Source organism: Abramis brama, assembly GCF_963993115.1.
Source record: "Abramis brama genome assembly, chromosome: 21".
NCBI lineage: Eukaryota > Metazoa > Chordata > Actinopteri > Cypriniformes > Leuciscidae > Abramis > Abramis brama.
Window position 1 is genome coordinate 32,532,123 of NC_139983.1, and position 24,953 is coordinate 32,557,075.

Below are 24,953 nucleotides of genomic sequence, written 5' to 3' on the forward strand. Positions count from 1 at the left end.
ATGATATTTAAATAACATAAAAGCCTGGTTTCACAGACAGGGCTGAGATGAAACCCGGATTATGTCTATATAGTATGATTTGTACAGTGTGTAGATGTAATGCAGAATGCGGCCTGTGGGTGTCGCTGTTCAGTCATGAACGGGTTCAACATCATTCCCATCAGGCATTAAAGGGAAAATCAATCCCACTGGAGCAGCAGGACAGCGGGTGAGTGAACTCAAACTCAACTTTTACCAAATTAAATGATGTAAACTCTAACAATGAGACATCATCTGTTAAATATCCGATGAATTACTCGATTAGTGCGGATTGTTGCGATTAAATCACCTCGACAACAACATCTGTCCGTCAATCATCTGATTTGAGATAAACTGATTCAATCAGAGCGTTTTATTCACTCACGCGTTTCTTGTGAATCTGTCGTTTGTTTGTTTTATGTTGTAAAGCGATTTAATGCAGAACATTATAAGTTATAGTAAATGTATCAGTAATTGTTGAAAGTCTTGCGTTACATAAGTTACATGTAAACATCAGATCCCACACCACACACTGTAGTGTACACCGGGGCTAGTTGTCACACTTTTACTTTAGTGAGAGTTTACTTTTTAAGTCATTTTTGTATATGCACACAAAAACAACTTTTTTACATTTCCATTTATATTTTCCTTTAATTAATTAATTAATACAAAAATATTTAACCTAACAGTGGGGCATGTTGTCACAATAGGAATCTGACTTTAAACCGTGTATTATAGGATTTTCAGCAAAATTTAGGAAGAAAAGCAAATATGTAACAACAAGTAAGTGTAAAAAGTAACATCTGTGAACAAATATTGTAGTTAACAAAATGTATAAGTGTAAAACATTTAAAACGCATGTGACAACTTGCCCCGCCCTCCCATTAATGTGAATTATTCTTGTACAGAGTTCAAAGTTCAGCATTTCAATTGACACCGGCCTTCATTAATGAGTCCTGTCTGAATGTGTGAGTGTGGATTTATTAATTTATTCAGTTCACTGTCATTTAAAGAGCTCAGAAATACTGCATGTGTGTGTATTATACTAAAGAATACAAATGTTTTAGATTATAATAGTTTTAGAACTGAATGTGATCTACCCAAATACAGATCATTTTATCAACATAACATTTTACTGCCAAACTTACAAATCTTGTGCTTTAATGGCATAAAGATCTGAACAAGAGTAAAGATACTCTTGTCATTTTGTCCATTTGTTTTCTGAAGTCATTTGGTTCTTCATTCTCTCTCTCTCTCTCTCTCTCTCTCTCTCTCTCTCTCTCTCTCTCTCTCTCTCTCTCTCTCTCTCTCTCTCATTCTCTCTCCCTCCCTCCCTCTCTCTCTCTCGCTCTCTCATTCTCTCTCATTCTCTCTCCCTCCCTCCCTCTCTCTCTCTCTCTCTCTCTCTCTCTCTCTCATTCTCTCTCCCTCCCTCCCTCTCTCTCTCTCTCTCTCTCTCTCTGTCTCTCTCTCTCATTCTCTCTCCCTCCCTCCCCCCCCCTCCTCTCTCTCTCTCTCTCTCTCTCTCTCTCTCATTCTCTCTCTCTCTCTCTCTCTCTCTCTCTCTCATTCTCTCTTATTCTCTCTCCCTCCCTCCCTCTCTCTCTCTCTCTCTCTCTCGTTTGTGATGTAGAGGTTATTTTATGAACTGTTATGAACACCACATTTATATATTGAGCTACAGTGAACGTGTTTTATATCAGTATGATCTGGATTTCCTATATGCATTTCATGAAATCCCCTTGCTTTCCCAGATTTACAGCACACACTTCAGGATCTCTCTCTCTCTCTCTGATGGTCTTTGTGTTGTATCTGTGGTGTTTTCTGGGAGATATTTGAGCTCAGCTGCTGTTCATTGATGATTTTCAAGCAGACATGAGCAGCACTTTGAAGTTTCCGTGTGCAATGCTTAACGTGTGATTCATTAACCATGAGAACCTGAGTGTCAGAGTGTTTTCAGGAGAACAGAGTGCTATTTTTCTTCTTCTTAAAAAAAGAGAATTTTTCATAACCTGAGAAATATGCATAATTGCAAAAGTGCATAATTCCCTTAAAATGATAATGTTTTTGCGGATCCACTTGGTTTTGACAACATTGTCGTCTGTACGCTAAACTTGTCAAAAACGCAAAGGAAAAACGTTTCCGTTTTAGTACATCATTGTTGTGTAACCCTATAGACCATTAAATATCATAATGAATTTTAACTATATTTTTTGCATTTTTAGGGCCCGAGCACCGATGGTGTGAAGACCCTTTTGGAATTGCTCTGTTTATTTTATTGTATTTAGGAGAATATTATATAATTTTTATGAGAATTAAACCCATTTGCCATAAAAATAAAGTATTCTCATCATCCTAATGTGTAAAACGGTGAGAACAGACTGACTGAGTGTGGTTTTTGCATGTCGTGGATCATTTGTTAGGCTGTTTTTATTTAGGAAGATCTTAAGATGAAATTAATATTATTTAAAGTTGAAGATATTTCTGATCCGTGGAATAGCAAAAAAAAAAAAAGATTTTCAGAACAATATGCAATGAGCAATAATACAAATATTGATTCTGAAGTTTCTGAAAAAAATAATGCTAATGCTAATAATAATAACTGCACATGCTCTGTTGGTCTGATAACTTTTGGGCTGGTCTTCTGAGATGTAGTCGGGCTGGTTTATACAGGACAGAGATCTCCTCTCCTCTTTCTCCAGCACTGAACGCTGTTGTCTTATTCTCCATCCTGAAGGTCAAATGGCGAAACCGTACAAGTTCAACTGGCAAAGGTCCGTTCCTCATTTCATGCAGGAAGGGGCATATTTTGACAGATTTGATGAGGTATGAATATTTCTCAGATTCATTGTCTTTGTTGTTTGCTGAAAAACGTGTTTATTGATATGTGTTAAATCATGGAATATAGTTTTAGAAGAGGAAGGTACTAAATCCAAGAATATATAATCATGCATTTATATGTGTGTGTAATATATATATATATATATATATATATATATATATATATATTAAATGAGATATATATGCATATTTATATAATCATGCATTTATATATATATATATATATATATATATATATATATATATATATTAAATGAGATATATATTCATATTTATATAATCATGCATTTATATATATATATATATATATATATATATATATATATATATATATATATATATATATATATATGCATGATATATAATTTCCTTTAAAATTGTAAAAATTGTTTAAAAAAAAAAGAGCTAATTTTTAGACCATTAGGGACCATAATGAGTTTAAAGTAACGGAAATGTTTCTTATGGTTTTATTTTTAGTGTAACTAAAATAACCCTGTGTTGCACTGCCTTATTGTTTTGCTGATTGGAATAAAATGTTCATTATATTGCATTGTTTTAATGGTAATGCACTAAAAAGTTAGTCATTTTAAAAACTACATTTTTAAATCTCCTCGATGCATTTCAGTAAAGAGAATTTGTTAGGGAAAATGTGCTTTATTAATTTATACATTTTTCTGGTACCCGGATTCATTGAAGATACTAAAGGAAACAGAATAGCGTAGCTGCTCTAAATATACCATGTTTTTATGTTATGTTTGAAGTAATGTCATCATTCATTCGCAAAGAAGATGCTCATGGTGACTTTAATCGCAGAGGATATTGTGAACATCTGTGTTCTCAAAGACACTCGTCCCCTGGGAACATTCGCTCGGGCTGGAGAAGTTTATCTTGGAATAAAAGTTTTCTGAAAGGATGTATTCTCATGAACGACGTGTCAGAGACGGGATCTGAGCTGTTAAACCGGCGTACAGATTTCCCATGAGGCTTTCAGAGCACTTGGAGGTCTCCCTCTCTATTGAAATGAGATGAAATTCAGCTTTGTTTGTTTGTTATCATAATATCTTTGCCATTATCTCTTGAATACTTAAATTTATTATGTTGACATTATGAAGGTGGTTTATTTTACTATGTTTATTTCTTCCCAAGATGCAACAAGGAGTTTCTTTCTTTCTTTCTAATGTGGAGTTTCTAATAGCAGCTCTTTCAGTGATCCTTAATATGATGAGCTTGTTTATACATTAATAAAACAAGATTATAAAGTGCTATAAATATTACAGTCACATGCGCATCAGGGTCTATTAAAGTAGTAAAATGATAGCAAACGTGTTCAGATGAAGCTCAATCTCAGCTGACCCAGAACAGCGTTTATGCCTCTGCTTTATTTCTGTTTTGCAGGATCCGTTTGTCTTTGAATCGAACTGTTTTTTCAAAGCGGATGCTTTTGGATTCTTCCTGACATGGAAAAGTGAAGGAAAGGTACAACCTGTGTGAGAATGTAATGCGTTCTAGTTTCTAATCGTTTCCAATGCATGTGCTATACTTTAAAAGTATAGTAATGTACTTCACTGGTGACGTGAAAGCATCATATTTTCTGGAAAATAAGTCACACTGGGTCAAAATTACAGTGTTGAGAGAGAAAAAAACACATGGATAAGTCACATTGGTGTATAAGTCACATTTTGCTATTACTGTACATTCAGATATCATGTAAAATACGTTTATAAACATGTATTTTAGTTCACCTCACTTCACAACAAATACTTTAAATTCAGAACAGAACAGGAATAAAAAATACAAGTATAAAACAAACACAAATTATAGTGGCTTTCATTATAAACAGGGTTTGAAATTAATTTTTTAACCCACCGGCCAATTTGGCTACTAAATGTTTTAACTTACCGGCCATTCAGAACTTCTACTAGCCAAAAAAAAAATTAACCAGATTAACTGTGTCACAGCTTATAGGAGATATATATATATATATGTACATATATACAGGTGCTGGTCATAAAATTAGAATATCATCAAAAAGTTGATTTATTTCAAGAATTCAACTTAACAGGTGAAACTAATATATTATATAGACTCATTACATGCAAAGTGAGATATTTCAAGCCTTTATTTGTTATAATTGTGATGATTATGGCTTACAGCTTATGAAACCCACAAAATCAAAATCCCAGAAAATTAGAATATTACATGAAATCACACAGTAATTACACAGTGATACTATGGTCACTGAACCAGGTTTTGGTTCTTTTGGCAGTGTGGGCAGGTGCAAATCCTGCTGGAAAATGAAGTCAGCATGAAGTGCTCTGGAAATGTCCTGGTAGACGGCTGCGTTGACTCTGGATTTAATAAAGCACAGTGGACCAAAGTCCTCTTTTCTGATGAGAGCAAATTTTGCATCTCATTTGGAAACCAAGGTCCCAGAGTCTGGAGGAAGAATGGAGAGGCACACAATCCAAGATGCTTGAAGTCCAGTGTGAAGTTTCCACAGTCTGTGTTGGTTTGGGGAGCCATGTCATCGGCTGGTGTTGGTCCACTGTGCTGTCCACTCAACGCAGCCGTCTACCAGGACATTTCCAGAGCACTTCATGCTTCCTTCAGCAGACAAGCTTTATGGAGATGCTGACTTCACGACGCTGACGACATCTGGAAGTGTTTGGAAGTGGACAAGCTCAAAACATTTTAGACCCCGTTTACACCTGTATTTAGAGTCATCCACTTGTGATCCGATTGACCAAAACGCATCTTAATATCAGGTGTAAACCGGCCTAACCTCCACTGGGCCCGTCCCATGCTTTGGTTCACTGCAGTTTTAAGGAGAAAATACTCAGCAATAGTGTTGACTTATGAATCGGCACATGGTTTGTCTTAAAGCACATTAAAAACACCACATAGACGTATAAACAACATTAAAAGCTTGATTCATCACAGGGTTTTTTATTTTTTGTTTTTCATTCATTTTTAGGCTCATACGTCTAAAACATTGAAAACTCTTCATCTATAGCACAAAAAAAAAAAGCATGCCTTTATCATAATTGTGATTTGTTTCATGTCTTTTTCATATAGGAGGGTCAAGTATTAGAGTTTTCCCTGATCAACAGTATACGTGATATCAGTGTACCAAAGGTAAAACCAATAAATTCAACATGAAACCCTATTCTTCATTTTATTGTGAATGATTCATCAATGCATGTTTTTCTAAAGAAAAATGATTTGTCTTTGTCATCTTAATAACAGCTCTTAAGAAATTAAGTGCTACTCTGTTTTTTTCCCCATTAAATATCTAGTTTCATTCATCACGCTGGTGTTCTTAAATAAATACAATTTTCAACAAAACTGACAGCTCTTTAATGAACATTATAAATGTGCATTTTGATGAGGTTGTGGTTTGAGTGGTTATGATGATGATGGACTGCTGTGTTGGTTTTCTATTGCTCTCGTCTCCCAAACTCTCCGCAGGACCCAAAGATTCTCTCAGCGTTGGAGGCCGCAGGAAAGTGCGAAACTAACCTGGAGGGCCGAATCATCTGCATATGCAGCGGCACAGACCTGGTTAACCTGAGCTTCATGTACATGGTCACGCAAAACGTCAACGCTGCCAAGGTAACGCTCGCTGTGAGCAGGCCAGGGTTATTATAGGTTACCAAAACTACAGGTAACACTTTACTTACTATAGTAATAACGGGAAATGCATACTTACAAGTAACTAACCCTTAACCAACCCCTGTTACATTTTATTTTAAGGTGTCATTGTTACAGTGTAATTATATATTTAAGTACTGAGTAATATTAATTAATTACATGTACTTACTATAGGGTTAGGGTTAAGTTAAGGGTTAGTTGCATGTAATTATGCATCATTTACTGTTATTACAATGGTAAGCACATGTAAAATAAAGTGTTACCCCCAACCCCTAACCATAGCTCTATAGTAAGTACACTTATTATGACCGCCGCTAGCGTAGCTAGCGAAAGCGGTCATATAGGGATTGTCAAAGTTTTTTTTTTTTTTTTTTTTCGTCACCTTACTGAATTTTCCGTCAACGATACCAGGGACACCGAAACACCGGGGAACATGAAATTTGGTGGGCATGTAGCCCCACTAGACTTGTACGGAAAAATTTCGTTTGGTCCCCGGGGGCCACTCCCCCCCCGCGCTGGGCCCCCCCAAACCCCAAAAAATGCAGTTTTTCCTAAATAACTACCTGAACCGTGGCACCGAGGATGAAGAATTTTTTATGGTATGTTGGTCTACTAGACTTTTACGGAAAAATTTCGTTTGGTCCCCGGGGGCCACTTCCCCCCCCGCGCTGGGGCCCCCGTGAATTTTTCGTCAACGATACCAGGGACACCGAAACACCGGGGAACATGAAATTTGGTGGGCATGTAGCCCCACTAGACTTTTACGGAAAAATTTCGTTTGGTCCCCGGGGGCCACTCCCCCCCCGCGCTGGGCCCCCCCAAACCCCAAAAAATGCAGTTTTTCCTAAATAACTACCTGAACCGTGGCACCGAGGATGAAGAATTTTTTATGGTATGTTGGTCTACTAGACTTTTACGGAAAAATTTCGTTTGGTCCCCGGGGGCCACTTCCCCCCCCGCGCTGGGGCCCCCGTCAATTTTTCGTCAACGATACCAGGGACACCGAAACACCGGGGAACATGAAATTTGGTGGGCATGTAGCCCCACTAGACTTGTACGGAAAAATTTCGTTTGGTCCCCGGGGGCCACTCCCCCCCCGCGCTGGGCCCCCCCAAACCCAAAAAAATGCAGTTTTTCCTAAATAACTACCTGAACCGTGGCACCGAGGATGAAGAAATTTTTATGGTATGTTGCTCTTAAGGGCCCACATCAACCTAGCCCATAATCACTCATTTGTGATTTGCGCCCCTCCCATAAAAAATGAAAATGCAATATTATTCTGCTATAATCGCCCCTATCTTCAGTTGAGATGTTCAGAACTGCACCATATTTCATGTGTATGATTAACTTGACATCCTCTGGGGGTATGCGAAGTTTCGTAGAATTTCATCCATGGGGGGGTATAAAATAAATTCATTTATGTGCACATTTAGTGACTGTACACTCATCGGCCTGTAGATGGTGGTGTTGAGCGAAGGGTTGCTGGTTTAGGATGATACTGTCACACACACACATGCAGGAATACAAACAAACGCAAGCATGCACACACACTGACATCCACACGCACAGACACACACCCATACACACACATACAAATCCACATGCACAGACACACACACACGCGCACACACATGTACGCACGCATACATACACGCACAGACACACACAGACAGAGACACACACATACACAAACACACACACATACACACACACACAGACACACACACACAGACAGACATGCACATACTACTACTTTTTTTAGGTATATACATAAACACGCAATACAGCCAAATTGCTCCACGTCATTTATTTTTGTGGAAAGCCAGTGCAGGCCTGAGCGGCGGTCATATTTTGTACCGCCATGCGGTACATCTAGTTTGAGTAAGTACAGTGTAATTATGTCACCTTAAAATGAAGGGCTTGTTTTATTTCAGCTAATTTTTTTAAGGCAACATCTTTAATTTTCATTCAGTTTAACTTGATGTACTAAAATAACTAAAACTAAAGAAATCATAAAAACTACATAGATATATATTTTTTTTAAATGCAACAATTAAAAAATCTTCTTTTTTTATATTTAAAAATTATTAATAAAAACTATTATAGGTTCTCAATGATACTAAAAAAAACACTGGCTTTGAAAGAGCAATGTGGGAAAACATATATATGCACAGAAATAAAAGATAATGGACTAAAAAGTTATTTTTAATTGATCTGTTAAAGAGGTTTTCATGTACGGTTTTCCTTGACCTTCCACTCACTGCGTCAACACCATCGGATATCAAAATAATGTGAAACATTTTTATTATAAATATTAACAAATCTAGCATGAACTATGATAATTTGAATTTATATTTACTCATTTAGCCGACATTTTTATGTAAAGCGACTTTAAAATACAAGATTGTTGCAAACTAATTGCTAACAGTCTTACACACATATATATCAAATATTATTAATTAACCGTTTTACACACACACACACACACACACACATTGAAATATTATTTATATAAATATTAAAGGGGTGGTTGATTATGATTTCACTTTTCTAACTTTAGTTAGTGTGTAATGTTGCTGTTTGAGCATAAACAACATCTGCAAAGTTACAACGCTCAAAGTTCAAAGCAAAGGGAGATATTTGCTTTTAAAGAAATCGCTTTTTAAGGACTACAACAAACGGCTGGTAGAGACTACACCACATTCCTCCCGGGTTAGTGACATCACTAACCCTAAAATTTACATAAACCCCGCCCCCGGGAATGAGATTTATAGATTATCATGACGGAATATGCTAATCAATGACTAGAAGATAACTACACATACAGTAAGCTTCATAAATTCATCATTCATTGCTTCTACATGTTGTCACTTCTTCTTGAGTCTCTCCATCATTCTGACTTCGGTTTGAACATTAAAGGCTAAAAGTTTTTGAAATTTTCAGTGCATGTGTGTGTGAGGTAAAAGGACACAAGCTGTTGAAGCTCCGCCCCCTGTGCCGGGAGCAGCAGCTCATTTGCATTTAAAGGGACAGACACAAAACGGTGCGTTTTTGCTCACCCTCAAAAAGTGACAATTTTAACATGCCATATACAAATATCTGTGGGGTATTTTGAGCTAAAACTTCACACACACACTCTGGGGACATCAGAGACTTATTTTACATCTTGTGAAAAGGGCATTATACCACCCCTTTTTCTACATATAAAAATCTGTTAAATTATATATAGACAATCTGACCAAAGATTCAGCCTGTCCCTGAAGGATTTCAGCTGAAGGAAGGTCATCAAACTCACATCTAATTCCATTTCCTGACGTCTGCCTGTCACCGCCGTCACCACTGCTGGTTTCATCAGCTCCTCTCGAGGGTCCACTCATGACCCCTGGGACGTGTGCACTTGTGTTGAACTAGCAAGCATCTGCTGTTTTGGGACTCTGTTGGGTCTCGGCTTCATGTTTTGTCTGAAACATGTGCTTGATTCATTATTAGATTTCCAGGAAGCAAGAGTGTTTGCATTAGGAGAGCATTAGAAGTGACATCCTTTATGTCCTGGAATCTGGTGTAAAAATAGCGCACTCATAAAACGCTAAGAGAGAAAAACATGTTTACAAAACAGCACATCTTCCATTCATTCATTCATTCATGCAACCTTTCAGGCTCAATCATTTTATGAGTTTTCCCCAGTGCATTATTAAAGGGTTAGTTTACCCAGAAATCAACATTCTTCCATTACTTTACTCATTTACCCTAATATCATTCTGTTATCTTTTTCCAATACAATCAAAGCAGTATGCAGGCTCTGTCAAGCTCTAAAAAGCAACAAAGCATGGAAACTAAACAAAAAAGCATCATAAAAGTATGATGACACTTAAGAATATGCAACTCCGGGGTCATGGGTTTGATTCCCAGGAAATGCATGAACTGATAAAATATATACTTAGCAATGCAAGTCGTAAATGCATAAATGAAAATGTAATGCATTCCACTGAATGAAGGAAGAAATATGGGTTTGAAATATCATGAAATTTTATCCGTTTTTGCTTTCCTTGGGAATCGAAGCCATAGTGTCATGCTCTACTGTTTGAGCAATACATCTGATGATGTGTCTTTCTGAGAAACTAAAATCTGAATCGAAAAATCGATCGTCACGTTAGCTCAGTAGAACCGTGCATTTGTTTTGGTTTCATATTTTTGTTTGTCTCAATCATTTTGGCCATGAATAGACTGGAAACTCAGTGACATTTTAAGTTTTACCCTCATTTGCTTGTGCATGTTTGCAGAAATGGACAGACGGCTTGCGGTCACTGATTCAGAACTCTCGAGCAAATAATGTGTGTCCGATGACCTGCCTGAGAAAACAGTGAGTGCCACCAGCTAATACATCATAGCTAATACCTCACAGCTAATACCTCACAGCTAATACATCACAGCTAATACATCAATCATAGCTAATACATCACAGCTAATACATCACAGCTAATACATCACAGCTAATAAATCACAGCTGATACATCACAGCTAATAAATCACAGCTAATACATCACAGCTAATACATCAATCATAGCTTATACAGCACAGCTAATACATCACAGCTAACCTCACAGCTAATACATCAATCATAGCTAATACATCACAGCTAATACATCAATCATAGCTAATACATCACAGCTAATACATCCATCATAGCTAATACATCCATCAGCTAATACATCACAGCTAATACATCCATCACAGCTAATACATCACAGCTAATACATCCATCACAGCTAATACATCCATCACAGCTAACACATCACAGCTAACATATCTATCACAGCTAATACATCCATCACAGCTAATACATCACAGCTAATACATCCATCACAGCTAACACATCACAGCTAACATATCTATCACAGCTAATACATCCATCACAGCTAATACATCACAGCTAATACATCCATCACAGCTAATACATCACAGCTAACACATCCATCACAGCTAATACATCCATCACAGCTAATACATCACAGCTAACACATCCATCACAGCTAATACATCCATCACAGCTAATACATCACAGCTAATACATCCATCACAGCTAATACATCCATCACAGCTAATACATCACAGCTAATACATCCATCACAGCTAATACATCCATCACAGCTAATACGTCAGTCACAGCTAATACAAGCCGTTCGTTAGCAGTTTCAGCCGGCTAATGCACTGTCAAGTCATTTTAAAGATTGCATGAAGTATTCAAGGAAATGATTCAGCCAGCAGCCGGATTTCAGTCTAATTACTTATATAAGCTAATTACCTAGAAAAACATTTAAAGAGAAACGTATTTAAAGTATATTCTTGGTTGAAGTCAGTGTGCTGAAAAATACCACTGATAAATAATTTTCTCTGATCCCTCAGTTTGTATAAACAAGCACAAGAGTAATGCTTTTAAAGTCAAAGTCTATGAAGCGAGACGTTAAAGATGGTTTCAAAGCAGAAATATGAAGAATCTATTAATTCCACAGGAAAATACATGTTATTTACGCCGTTTTTTTGAGGTGCGACTACTGTTGTATCTGAATGAACTGTTTATGATAATCTAGAAGATTTTTATGATGCAGATGTCTTCATGTTCTTGTTTGTCCTTTGTGTTCTGATTTATTTTCTGCAGTTGGATGCGGTTGTCATTTTTGACCAACGTGAATGGAAAAATCCCCGTCAGGAGGTACTTCCAGCATTCTCATTAATGTGACAAGGTTTTTACATGCTTTTGGTGATGTTTGGTAATGCTTTCTGCACAGTAAGAGATCACATATCTGTATATATTACAGTGATTATTGTTCATACAGTGAATAATAGACTTCAGTTCCACTTAAAAATGCCAGAATGTTGAATTTGATAACAAAATATCACATTTCTGGTAACACTGTAGTTTTGGGTCCAATTCTCACTATTAACTAGTTGCATATTAGCATCTATATTAATGGGATATTGGCTGTTTATTAGTAGCCTACTGTATAAATAAAGCACATATTAATGCCTTATTCTGCATGACAACACCCTACATTCCTTAATCCTAAACTTAACTACCTTACTAACTATTAGTAAGCAGTGATTAGGAGTTTATTGAGGCAAAAGTTGTTTAGATGAATCTAAATATTTTTCAATCTTATTTAAAAACTTTTTTTTAGATTGGCTTTTCTTTGCTTGTCCTGACTTTTATATTCTAATTCTTTTTTTTTTTATCTTTTTTTTTTTAATTCTGTGTTGTATTTTTATGTGCTTGTTCTATTATGTTATGCCTTGAGAAGCTGCTTTAAAGGCGCTATATAAAAATAAAGTTATTATTAAAAGTTGTAACTTAATAGTTAGGTAATAGTGAGAATTGGACCCTAAACTAAAATGTAAGCACATTTCAATATCTTAATCTCAAATAAAACAATAGATCTGTTATAGAGAAACAATCCTGCTGTGTTTGAGAGACACTGATACAGACACTGGATCTATTGAAGGACATTCACATATTTAAAAGAGTGAAGTCTATCTTTATAAGTGTTGAACGTGTCTGATTTTCTTCAGTATCACTAGAACCTTTGCCTCGGGCAAAACGGAGAAAGGTATTTTCCAGGCACTGAAGGATCTTGGTTTACCCAGCGGAAAGGTAATTTTTAACAGCTCTTACTTTCTCTCAGATATCATCACATATGTGACCCTGGACCACAAAACCAGTCACATGGGTCAGTTTGTTGAAATTGAGATGTATACATCTCATGAAAGCTGAATAAATAAGCTTTTCATTGATGTGTGGTTTGTTAGGATATGACAGTATTTGGCTGAGACACAACTACACAACTTGAAAATCTGGAATCTGAAGGTGCAAAAAAATCTAAACATTGAGAAAATCTCCTTTAAAGTTGTTCATTTATGTTCGCGATTGTGCTGCATTCACTCACAAAAATAAATATTTTATATATTTATGGTAGAAAATTAACAAAATATCTTCATGGAACATGATCTTTACTTAATATCCTAATGATTTTTGGCATTAAAGAAAAATCAATAATTTTGACCCATACAATGAATTGTTGGCTATTGCCACAAATAAACCCGTGCGACTCGAGACTGGTTTTGAAGATCCAGGATAGAGATATTAACAATGATATAATTGTACAGATGTTGATGTGAGCCACATGTTGTTTTAGTTTGTTTTTACAGGTTTTCTGTGGGTGCTTAAAAAGTCTTTAAAAGTCTCAAGTTTACTTTTATTACATAGACCGTACATGTTACATAAAATGCATGTTTGAGCTGTTTTAACTAAAAGCAACTTGCACTGACAGATCTTGAAATATATCAGTGGCATTGTTTTGTCTCAAGATGCACACCAGTCATTTTTCTAAGGCACGTTTATAAAAGCTTATTAAATGTCCTAGTTGAACTAATCCTGGCTTAATCTAAACCCTGTCTGTGAAACCAGGCCTTAAGGTCATAATAAAACAGGCTTTTACAGGCTCGCGCTTTCAGTTCACAATAGATTGCTTATTGATCTACTGTTGATGAGTTATGATAATGTTTACCTTATGGCAGTGGTTCTCAAACTGGGGTACATGTAGCCTACCCCTGGGGGTACGTGAGGTGACAGAAGGGGGTATGCGAACAAAATACTGAGTTTTGCCATTTATTTAATTCTACCCAACCTTAAAAATAACATTAAAACTAAGCATGTATTTCTATTAGGTAAAATGCATTAAATACATGACACCCGATCAAATTACCTCATCTTTTGCGGTCAAAACTGACTGCATTCACACAAGCAGCGTGCATATGATACTGTAGGCTACGTGCAGATTACGCTGCCTCGGCAAATCACGCTGTACTGCCGTTCTCGACAATGTAGCCTACCTTTATAAAAGTGGGGATTTAGTACTTACTAGCACGAAGAACAAATATAGACACTAGACTGTGCATTGAGATCGATTTAATATTCAAACTCTCTTCGATACGGATACATGCCCTGCGTGAGTTCCTGTGTTTAATGTTGATCACATATTATACAAATATCCACACGACTGCAAATGTGACGGTGATTTTATACAACAGCTCAACAAACAAAAGGTATTAATATTAAGTGATCAAAAACAGTATTGTCAGTATTTTTTGCAACAAAATAATAGCTCCAACGAAAGCCACAGCAGTGTTTGTGAACGAATCTGCTGCTTTGAACAAATCGTGAGAGTCAGTGATTCAATGATTCATTCATAATTACAGCCACTAATGACTCACTCATAAAGACAGTGACTTTCCGCCACCTACTGGCGGTTTTAATTTAATATTTCAAAGCATGAGTTTGTTTTACCATCACTGCATATTCCTCTATTTAACTTTTTATTTTATTTAAAGCATTATTTCTTTTATAAAGGTATTTGTAAAGGTTGATTTAAGGGGGCAAATATTGTCCCTTACTGAAAAAGGTGCGACTGCAGAGACCCCCTGTACCCCCTGTACGCAGAAGGATGTGAAAAGCCTCGGGGGGTACGCCACTCTAAAAAGTTTGAGAACCACTGCCTTATGGTGTTTATGTCAGACCTGCAAACACGTCGCATTTCTAAAAAGCGATACCAGGGTAACCGCTATATTTCTGCTGTTTCATAAGCGCCACCTACTGTCAGAAAGTAAAGTTGCATTTTTTTTTTTATTCAGCCGGTGTATTGAAAATATAATTAATGCATTCTTAAATTCCAAACAATTATGACAATAATATATATATAATCATATTTTACATGAATATAAATATAATAATTTATAATTTTGACTTTCTTAAAAAAATGTTAAAGGCTGAAATGTGAGGTTTATCATTTTATAAGTTTTTGTTTTTGTAAAAACCTGTTATTAAACCCTGTTTTAGCATGATGACGATGAAATGAATATTAATGTTTACTGCATACTGCACAGCACGCAATATGCAACGATTATATTCTACATTTGTCGTCACATGACCTCTTGATGCTGCATGTTCTCCTTTTGGCAACATGCATACATGCAGCAATAGTTAGAGTAGTAGTATGCTATTATGGTTACTAATATCTGGAACTAATGAATTGTAACCCATCCAGCTGGTTTGTTTCTGATTGGCTGACACATGATTCATATTCATGTCTTTTACCAGAACGATGAGATTGAGCATGAGATCTTCACCTTTGACAAGTTCTACAGCCTGACGCAGAAGATTTGTCCCAGAACTGATATTGAAGAACTCTTCAGGAAATTGTAAGCATGCAACCTGCACTTTAGCTCTGTATTATTTTATTATTTCAAATATACAGTATATTAAATGAAATGTGAGCAACTAATATAAAGCTTTATTATTCAAAACGTGTGAAATCATACGAGGTATTGTGAGCTTATTGCTCGTCCAAACAAACTAAGTTTCTTTTAGTATTTTGATAAATGATTTGTAAATAGTAATATATGGATTTGTATCTGTTATTAATATCTATTATAGTCATTATGAAGTTAAATCGACCTTAACACATGGGATTTTATTCATAAGAAAAGTTTTAGTATTATGTGATTTAAAAATTGTATTCTTTCCCTCAGTATTATTTTTTTCCTCTCCTTTCTCCTTTTCTTTTCTTTTTTTTGTGTTAATAATACCCACCACCAAAAATAAAGACAATAAATAAAAAAATCAATAGATTAATAAATATTTTTTTCCTCTCCAAAAAGAAAATTAACATTTATATCATGCACTTGTAACCACACCTGTAATACATAATACTTAAATAATAATAATTTATCATTATATCAAATATCTCTATAATCTTTTTATTGAAATGTAATAACTTACACCTGCAAAATGACTGTTTTCTTTGTAAATATGTCACATTATGTAAGTGAAATGGCTTGTGAATGGTTTTAAGAAAGATAATCCTGATGAAAACCTCTTCAGTGACGTACAATAGTTTTCTGTCATGTCGTGTCGAGAGTTTTTCCCACGAGCCGCACAACACTAAACTAAACACTGTTATATTTCAACAGGCATTGCCTGAGGAGCTGTAATATTAAACCATTAATCTAACTAGACTGAATGAGAAACATGTAGTCGAGTGAGCTGTGAATGGAGTGACGTCACGGATGAATCATTCACTGGAACAATAGAAACATTTCTGAAGTTTTGCATGCGCTGCTTTTCTTTTCAGCAAAGGAGACAAAAGCGACTATATAAGTGTCGACCGGTTAGTCCACTTTTTGAACGAAGTAAGCAATGTTTTTTTTTATTAACTTTTAATATCCTGCATGTCATTAGAGTTTATGCATCCTTAAGGAACAACAAACATCAGATCATACATGATTTTAACTTTTGCTCTTTGAAGTCTTTATTCTTCACTTCTTCAAAGAAGCTGCTTGTTCCTTTTGCTTAACTTTGAGCATGTGTATATTAGAGAAAACACATTTCTTGGGAGCCTTGATCTAGTTAATGTAACCTGCAGGGTTTTTCCTCTTGTGTAGAATCAGAGAGATCCACGTCTGAATGAAATCCTCTTCCCGTTCTTTGACTGTAAATGCGCTTTCCAAATCATAGAGCGATATGAACCTGATGAAACACTGAAGATGAAAGGTGTGTGTTATGTTTATATCTGACTATATGTGACTAATGTCTTTTTTTGTGCAACATGTCTTATATTAATGCTATTTATTACATGGCTCTCTTGAATACTTGATTGTGATTGGTCAGGGCTGGCATTGTACAGTCAATACATAATATTTAAATATAAGGTTACACTTTATTTTAAGGTGTCATTGTTACAGTGTAATTATATATTTAAGTACTGAGTAATATTAATTAATTACATGTACTTACTATAGGGTTAGGGTTTGGTTGAGGGTGTTTTGCATGTAATTATGCATAATTTGCTGTTATTACTATAGTAAGTACACGTAACATATGTAACAAGGACACTGTAAAATAGTGTTACCAAGTATAATTGACAGTTGTTCAAGGCAAACACTTTTTTTTAAACAAAATCAAATAATTTAGGCCTAGTTTATTTATTTATTATACAAGTAGCTGTTTAAGAATATAACATTACTGTCATGTTCTCATTGTTCATTTCTGATTATGTAAATACAGTTTTGTAATCTTGCAGCACCCTCTAGTGTCGAAGTACAGTAACTTACAAATATTAAAGGACTGTCTTAAACATGATCTCATTTGTACATGCGTGGATGAATGTGTGTGTTTGTGCAGGTCTGATGTCATGTGACGGATTCTGTCGGTATCTGATGTCTGATGAGAACGCTCCTGTGTTTCTGGACCGGTTGGAGGTTTATCAGGAGATGGATCATCCGCTGTCTCATTACTTCATCAACTCGTCTCACAACACTTACCTGAGCGGCAGACAGTTTGGAGGAAGGTCTTCAGTGGAGATGTACAGACAGGTGCTGCTGACCGGATGCAGGTATACAGCGCATATCATTCACGTTTCCCACAACACTTCATGACTTATTTACATGGTAACAATTAACTTTCATTAATAACAATAACATTAACAAACATCAACAGTAATAACAATAACAAATATTATTTCATCATTGTGAGATCATTTGTTAGAGCTTTTTTAAATGACAAAAAATACCACTCATCAACTTTTATTCATATATTTTAGATTCATAATAATATATTATTTGAAAATACCATTTTGATAAAATACAGATTCTAACAAAAATGAGAATGCTAATGTAGAAATGTTAGTCTTTTTATGTTGCATTTACAATATCATTTGTTTGTTTATTTATTTGGGTATTTTTAAATGGGTAACACTTACAACTTTCTTTAAAAACAAACATTATTGCATTATTATGAGATCATTTGTTAAAAAACAAAACATTTAAAATTACAAAAAATACATCAACTTTGATTCATATATTTTTAAGTATTATTGATACATCTATTGTTCTGTAAAGCATTAGATATTGTTTGAAAAAAATTCCTTATCAGTTAGAGTTATTATAAAGTATTATGAAATATTATACAACCTACCATTTGACAGAATGTAAATTCTAACAAAAATTAGAAAGTGAACAAGGATATTTTACTGACAGTACATTTTGAATAATGGCTACGTGAAAATAAGAAATAATATAAAGTGGATGTTTAGTAATAATTCTCTCAACAGAACATGAAAAAATAGTTTGCAATTTTGTATTTTACTGTAGGTTGTTGATGTATAGGTCAATATTGATATACTGAATACCGATAAAGAATGTGATTTTTGCAGCATATGTTATAAAGCCATACTTAAAGGGGCTATATGCTTTTTTCTGAAATTTAAACTCGCGACTGACACCTGTGGCCAAAAAACGGAACTGCTCTTCCTTTCTGCTCGCTCTCGTACGTGCACACTTCACAAGTCATCCGCTGCAAAGAAGTCAACATTATGTTTACAGAGGTAAGAACAGTCAAATACATATATTGTTTGAGAAACTAAGTTTGTTTGCTGACTAGCGGTGGTGGCAGAGTGATCTGAAACGTTTAACATGAACGCGCTTGACGTCACATCCGCAGACAGCGCGCGAAAAATCCGACCCGACAGAAAATAGGAAAAATAGGATACAGGCTTATAGGTGCACCCACTGTGAGCTGACAAGGTGTCAGTATGCTCATCAGGAGATGTTTGAGTCATACATGGTCAAATAAAAAGGCTATTGTTACGTTTATTTTGGGGAAACAGTTGCATATAGCCCCTTTAAAATTGATGCAAAGTAACGTGTGTCATTTTGAATATATCGTTGCCGGTGTGTGATGGTGTGTGTATTGTTGTGTTGGCAGGTGTGTTGAGCTGGACTGCTGGGATGGAAAAGGTGAAGATCAGGAACCCATAATCACTCACGGCAAGGCCATGTGCACAGACGTCCTGTTCAAGGTGAACACACACACACACACACACACAGACACACCTCGTGTTGTTTCTTCAGTGAATGTTCCAGAGCAATCTTATGTGATATCATCCATTTCTCTGGAGCTGTAAATAGTCAAGGAAATCCAGTCCAATTATACCAATCCGTATGAATGCTTTGTTTGTTAATATTTAGACTGAAAAACATTTACAGTATGTTATATGCAGGATGTCATTCAGGGAATTAAAGAGACGGCCTTCATGACATCTGAGTATCCTGTGATTCTGTCCTTCGAAAACCACTGCACGTACGTATGTGCTTTGTTAATCGGAACGATTTATCCAGGTCCTCGTTAATATCTCGCAAACTATATAAAGAAATGCTCAATAAACACACTGTAATTTCATCTTTCTGCCAGGAAACATCAGCAGTATAAACTGGCGCGCTACTGTGAGGACATTTTTGGAGATTTTCTTCTTAAACAGCCGTTAGATGATTTCCCAGTAAGTGTATTTGTGTTTCATTGTGTGTGTGCGTGTGTGTTTATTCCAGAGCTCGTAACACAGTTACCTGCTAATGTTTTTTCTTTCATGCTCTCTCAGATGGAGGCCGGATGTCCGTTGCCGTCTCCAAATGAGCTCCGAGGAAAAATCCTCATCAAGAACAGAAGATTAAAACCTGACGTTGAAAAAAGTAGTGATATTAATTTCTACCAAAACACCATAGTTACTACATGTAATTAATATGGCATCTTTTTCTTTAAACTTTGAAAGAAGTTGATTGTAGCAACTATATTTTTATATTTTCTGAAGAAAACATAAGTGTTTTTTTCCCATGCAAATGTCTCTGAAATTCTGGTCATCATAACTGAAGTAAAGGTTCACACCATGTTGGAATTAACGTAATTATCAGATTCCGACTTGTAATTACAACTTGTAAACTCTGAATTTTCTGAGAGCTTGGTCACGGGTTGTCATCTTGTTACTATGACATGCTGTAAATACAGCATAAATATAGTATTTTGGCAGAAACCACGGTAAATTGTACACTGAACAAAATTATAAACGCAACACTTTTGTTTTTGCCCCCATTTTTCATGAGCTGAACTCAAACATCTAAGACTTTTTCTGTGTACACAAAAGGCCTATTTCTTTCAAATATTGTTCACAAATCTGTCTAAATCTGTGTTAGTGAGCATATCAAGATGCTGATTAGACAGCATGATTATTGCACAGGTGTGCCTTAGGCTGGCCACAATAAAAGGCCACTCTAAAATGTGCAGTTTTACTGTATTGGGGGGGTCCTAAAACCAGTCAGTATCTGGTGTGACCATTAGATCATTAGATATTTGAGTTCAGCTCATGAAAAATGTTTTGTTTGGGAAGAAGTAGTTACATTACCAGTATGTCAACAAACTTAATTCTCAGGGTCCTCATAAAAAAACTGATGTGTATTTAATGAGTTTTGTCAAACATGGTTTTAAATCCACAGAACAGCTGGAGCACTTCAGGAAGCACATGGAGGCCGGAGAGCCCAGCATCTCCACAAACATGTCTGAAGATGAGAATGAGGAGGAGACGTCCACCGGTGAGGAAGAGCCATTAAACGGGACCTATTGTGACCCCTTTTTACAAGATGAAATATAAGTCTCAGGTGTCTCCACAGTGTGTCTTTGTGAAGTTTCAGATCAAAATACCCCACAAATAATTTATTATAGCATGTTGTTAATGCCCCTTTTTGGCTGAAAGCAAAAACACACTGTTCTCGTGTGTATCTAGAAGAGGGCAGGGCCTTGTGCAACTCAGGGGAGGAGCTAAGCTAACAGTTGTATGAAAAAAACATGTATTTTGAGACACTGTTTATGATTTATGGGAATATAAAATGGTGTGGGTGGATTTGTACCATTATAGGGTGGTTGTGTAACACTGCCGACACATTATGTTCAAACACCATGTAAAAGTGAATTTTGCATAAAAATGCAAAGCACATCCTCTCATTTCAGTCTGTACCTGGGCATACAATCATCATATGCTGTCATTTATGATGATATATTGTAATTATTTGCTTGGTGGCAATACTTTTAAACTAGAGGTAGTCTATATTTCCTTGCATACTAATAACAAATAACTACATTTATCCAAAGTGTCTTAAATTACATTCAGGCTATTCAGTTTTTCAATTAATTAATTCCCTGTCAATCGACCCCAATGCCCTGTTTACATATAATGCTTTGCAGTTTTAAACTATTATAAAAGCTTCTAGTTACAAGGTGTAAAAGGGTGATATATTTCTGCATATTCTGCTACATTTAATTTAGATGTTCATGACTATTTTTCACTCTCTCTCATTAACATGCTGTTATCTGTAACTAAAACTATTACATATAATGCTTGTTAATTGAAATAAAGCAGAAATAAAATATGAATATTTTAAACTTGAAAACTTAAAAACTTTAAAACTTAAACTTGAAAAACTTTAGAAATGTTGCCTTGGCAATTAACTGAAATAAAATGAGTTTCAGTAATAAAATTACTAAAGCTTAAACTAAATAAAGAAATAGATTAATGCTAAATAGAAATATAAGGAAAACTAATAACAATTACAAAGAGCACATAACAAATTTACCAAAACTTAAATTAGAATGACAACAGAAAATATAAAAATACTGAGGAAAAAAAACTGAAAATATATATTCAGCATTTTATTATATAAAAATTAAAAGGAAAATGTAAAAATGAAAGCTAATTCAAATTATTAATAAATACTGTAATAGTATGTAAATAATATTAAAATAACACTGTCTCAGACCTGTTTAACTGGAGGATTTGTACTGTATGCAAATATTTTCCACCATGACTGACTATCCTTTGCATAATGGTATATTTGGAATATTTTTTTTCATCATGTCACCTTAAAGTACTCTTGTTTTTTGTTTGTAGTCTGTACATTGATTTCACATTCAGTTTTTTTGAGTAATGTATTTTCTTCATCTTTAGCAGAGCTGTTAAACGAAGCTCATCCCGAGCGGATTCACGGATGTCTGATAACGGAGGAAGAGAATCGGGAGGAAGAGGTTCTGCTCAGACCCAGAAAGGTTCTTTCATCATTCTTACATATTGACCATTACAGGGATAATTCACACACTAATCAACATTTACTCACACTCGTATCGGTTGCCGGTTTGCTGTTATTTGTTTTGATTGGGGGAAAAAAGGCATTTTTCAAAAAGAGTGTTAGTGCATCTACAACCAGGGTTTGAAATTATCTTTTTCACTCAACAGCCAATTTGGCTACTACATTTTTAAGTTCCCAGCCATTCAGAAATTCTACTAGCCAAAAGAAAGAAAAGAAAAGAACCAGATATGTCAAAGCTTATATATATTATAACTTTTGGATTTCATGCATTCATTTCTTATTCAAACATCTTCTCCCTTCATCTTCATCCTCATCCTTTTCACCAAAAATATGTTTTAGGTGGACAGATCAATACAGTACAAAGAACATCATAAAATTAGGGATGTTGGAAAATAATGTTCAATGTTCGCTATTGCTTCAATGCATATGAACAAGTGCCATTATTTGTTGCGTAGTGTAATACAAATATCATAATACAAATATCTACTTATTTGCTTTTATGGTGCTTATCAGTGTTATTTTAGCATCATTGATATTCAATATTAATAATTGTTTTATTAATATTGAATTAGTTTTCATTTTAAATTTAGTTTGTTTTAGTTTTTTTTTAATGTCTATATTGTTTTTAGGAAATTTTATTTTTAGTACTTAAAGTTAAACTAAACAAAAATGAAAACTGAAATCATTGTAAAGAAAAATCCTGTTAAACATCTTTTTTTCCACAGAAGATCTTTTCCACTGAGTGAACTATTGCTTTTAAAGAAGTTATTACTTCTATATGGTTTAAATACATTTTTAAAACTTGCCCCTGTTTGCTTAATGAATTTTACATCAAAGCTTCTGGCAGTTCTTTTCTTCTTCAAAGATCATGTCATCCAGAACAGGGAATGGAGACAGTCTGTGTTTTCTGTGATTTGGTGAGGAGTGTCGTGAATGTGACGCAGAATTCAGAACTAACACACTATTCATTTCAAGCCTCTTATCATTATAATGGGCTGGAGAAGCGTTTATATTTCTGCCAGATTTACCCATTACTGTCTTTTTTACTTCTGATGATGGGAATCTCGCAGACACACTCTCATCTACATGCATAAAGAAAGAAAATAAGTCTGTAGAAATGTAACTTTCTACTTCTGAGCTGGTGAGATTTGCCTGGACGCAGCACACACATTTTCTTCTTCTACTGTAATGTGTACTTCCGCATGCTACTTCTCCCGCACCATTTCTCGTAGACCCATGAATGAAGTGTCAAATTGACTGGTTTATTGAGGAGAGGTGAGCTATGTCTTTTCTAAGCGATCGGGTGTACGATGTTCCTCCGGCGGGGGCGAAAAATCAGCCGAAAAATGTCCCATAGACTTAACATTGGCACACAATTTGTAAAATCATATCTTTGGCTCAGAAGGTCATAGAGACTTGGGGTTGGGCTCTTTTGACTCGGCCTATCAAGTAGCCAATAAGTAGTGACATAACAATTTCATAGCCACGCCCTAGCAACCACTTAGGGCACCCTAGCAACCATAAAACAACATTTATAAGCCATATTTCAGCTCCAGAAAATTGTAGAAACATGGGGTTGAGCTTTTTTTTTTTTTACTCAGACTGTCAACTAGTCTTTAAATATCATCCCATAAACTGTATAAGCACACCATAGCAACCATATAGAGTACCCTAGTAACCATACAAACACATGAATAAGCTATATCTCAACACCAGAACATCGTACATAGTGGTTGTTGGCTCGTATGCAATCATGTACAACACCCTAGCAAGCAAGTGGTGAGTTTTGCCACTGCAAGCACCTCTCACATTTTCTTCAGGAAATGTACATTCTAGTTTGTATTGTTGTCATGCATTCACTGGTGTTTGTTTTGCAGGCGGACGAGACGAATGTGGCAGATGAACTGGCATTGATTCAGTCATACACGTATGTGGCGGCCACTACTAACATCCACCCGTATCTGTCCAGTATAGTCAACTACGCTCAGGCCGTCAAGTTCATAGGCTTTGATGAAGCCGAGGGCAAGTACATTTTGCACTAAAAAGACATTGTATGTAACTCCACTAAAAAGACATTAGCCATGTTTCCATCCAAAGTTGTGAATTTAACTGGAATAACACATAAAACATTTGTGAATAAAGCATGTTTCCATCTCATCTGTTCAAACAACATTATCACTTCCTGGGAAATTGCCACAAAATATCTGTAATAAAAATGTAAGTTGCTGCAATTGGGCTATTTTCCCTCCATCATAAATGAGTGTAACATGAAATAACAATACATTACATTGTTCATGTTAGTTCTCAGAGCGTCAGATGAAACACAATAAACGCTGTCATGTTCTCTTGCGTTCGGATGCTGGTGTTTGGGAACACAATCGCTTTTGGAGGGAATTAAACAAAATCATTCTGATGACAGACTTTGACTC

General features: G+C 35.5%; 1 protein-coding gene across 1 annotated transcript in view; it reads left to right on the plus strand.

Annotated features, from left to right (window-relative positions):
* Positions 1 to 172: 172 nt before the first annotated feature.
* plcb4a (phospholipase C, beta 4a) overlaps positions 173 to 24,953 on the plus strand; it is a 53,906-nt gene continuing 29,125 nt past the window's right edge. The window contains exons 1-19 of the mRNA XM_084096956.1: positions 173 to 208; positions 2,756 to 2,844; positions 4,255 to 4,335; positions 5,935 to 5,994; positions 6,328 to 6,471; positions 10,791 to 10,870; positions 12,167 to 12,220; positions 13,075 to 13,156; positions 15,659 to 15,759; positions 16,692 to 16,749; positions 17,002 to 17,110; positions 17,741 to 17,951; positions 19,322 to 19,415; positions 19,617 to 19,696; positions 19,808 to 19,892; positions 19,992 to 20,082; positions 20,881 to 20,976; positions 22,386 to 22,483; positions 24,402 to 24,546. Of these exons, the coding sequence (XP_083953082.1) occupies positions 2,761 to 2,844; positions 4,255 to 4,335; positions 5,935 to 5,994; positions 6,328 to 6,471; positions 10,791 to 10,870; positions 12,167 to 12,220; positions 13,075 to 13,156; positions 15,659 to 15,759; positions 16,692 to 16,749; positions 17,002 to 17,110; positions 17,741 to 17,951; positions 19,322 to 19,415; positions 19,617 to 19,696; positions 19,808 to 19,892; positions 19,992 to 20,082; positions 20,881 to 20,976; positions 22,386 to 22,483; positions 24,402 to 24,546 (1,753 nt within the window). The 5' untranslated portion in view covers positions 173 to 208; positions 2,756 to 2,760. The remainder of the gene's footprint in view (positions 209 to 2,755; positions 2,845 to 4,254; positions 4,336 to 5,934; positions 5,995 to 6,327; positions 6,472 to 10,790; positions 10,871 to 12,166; positions 12,221 to 13,074; positions 13,157 to 15,658; positions 15,760 to 16,691; positions 16,750 to 17,001; positions 17,111 to 17,740; positions 17,952 to 19,321; positions 19,416 to 19,616; positions 19,697 to 19,807; positions 19,893 to 19,991; positions 20,083 to 20,880; positions 20,977 to 22,385; positions 22,484 to 24,401; positions 24,547 to 24,953) is intronic.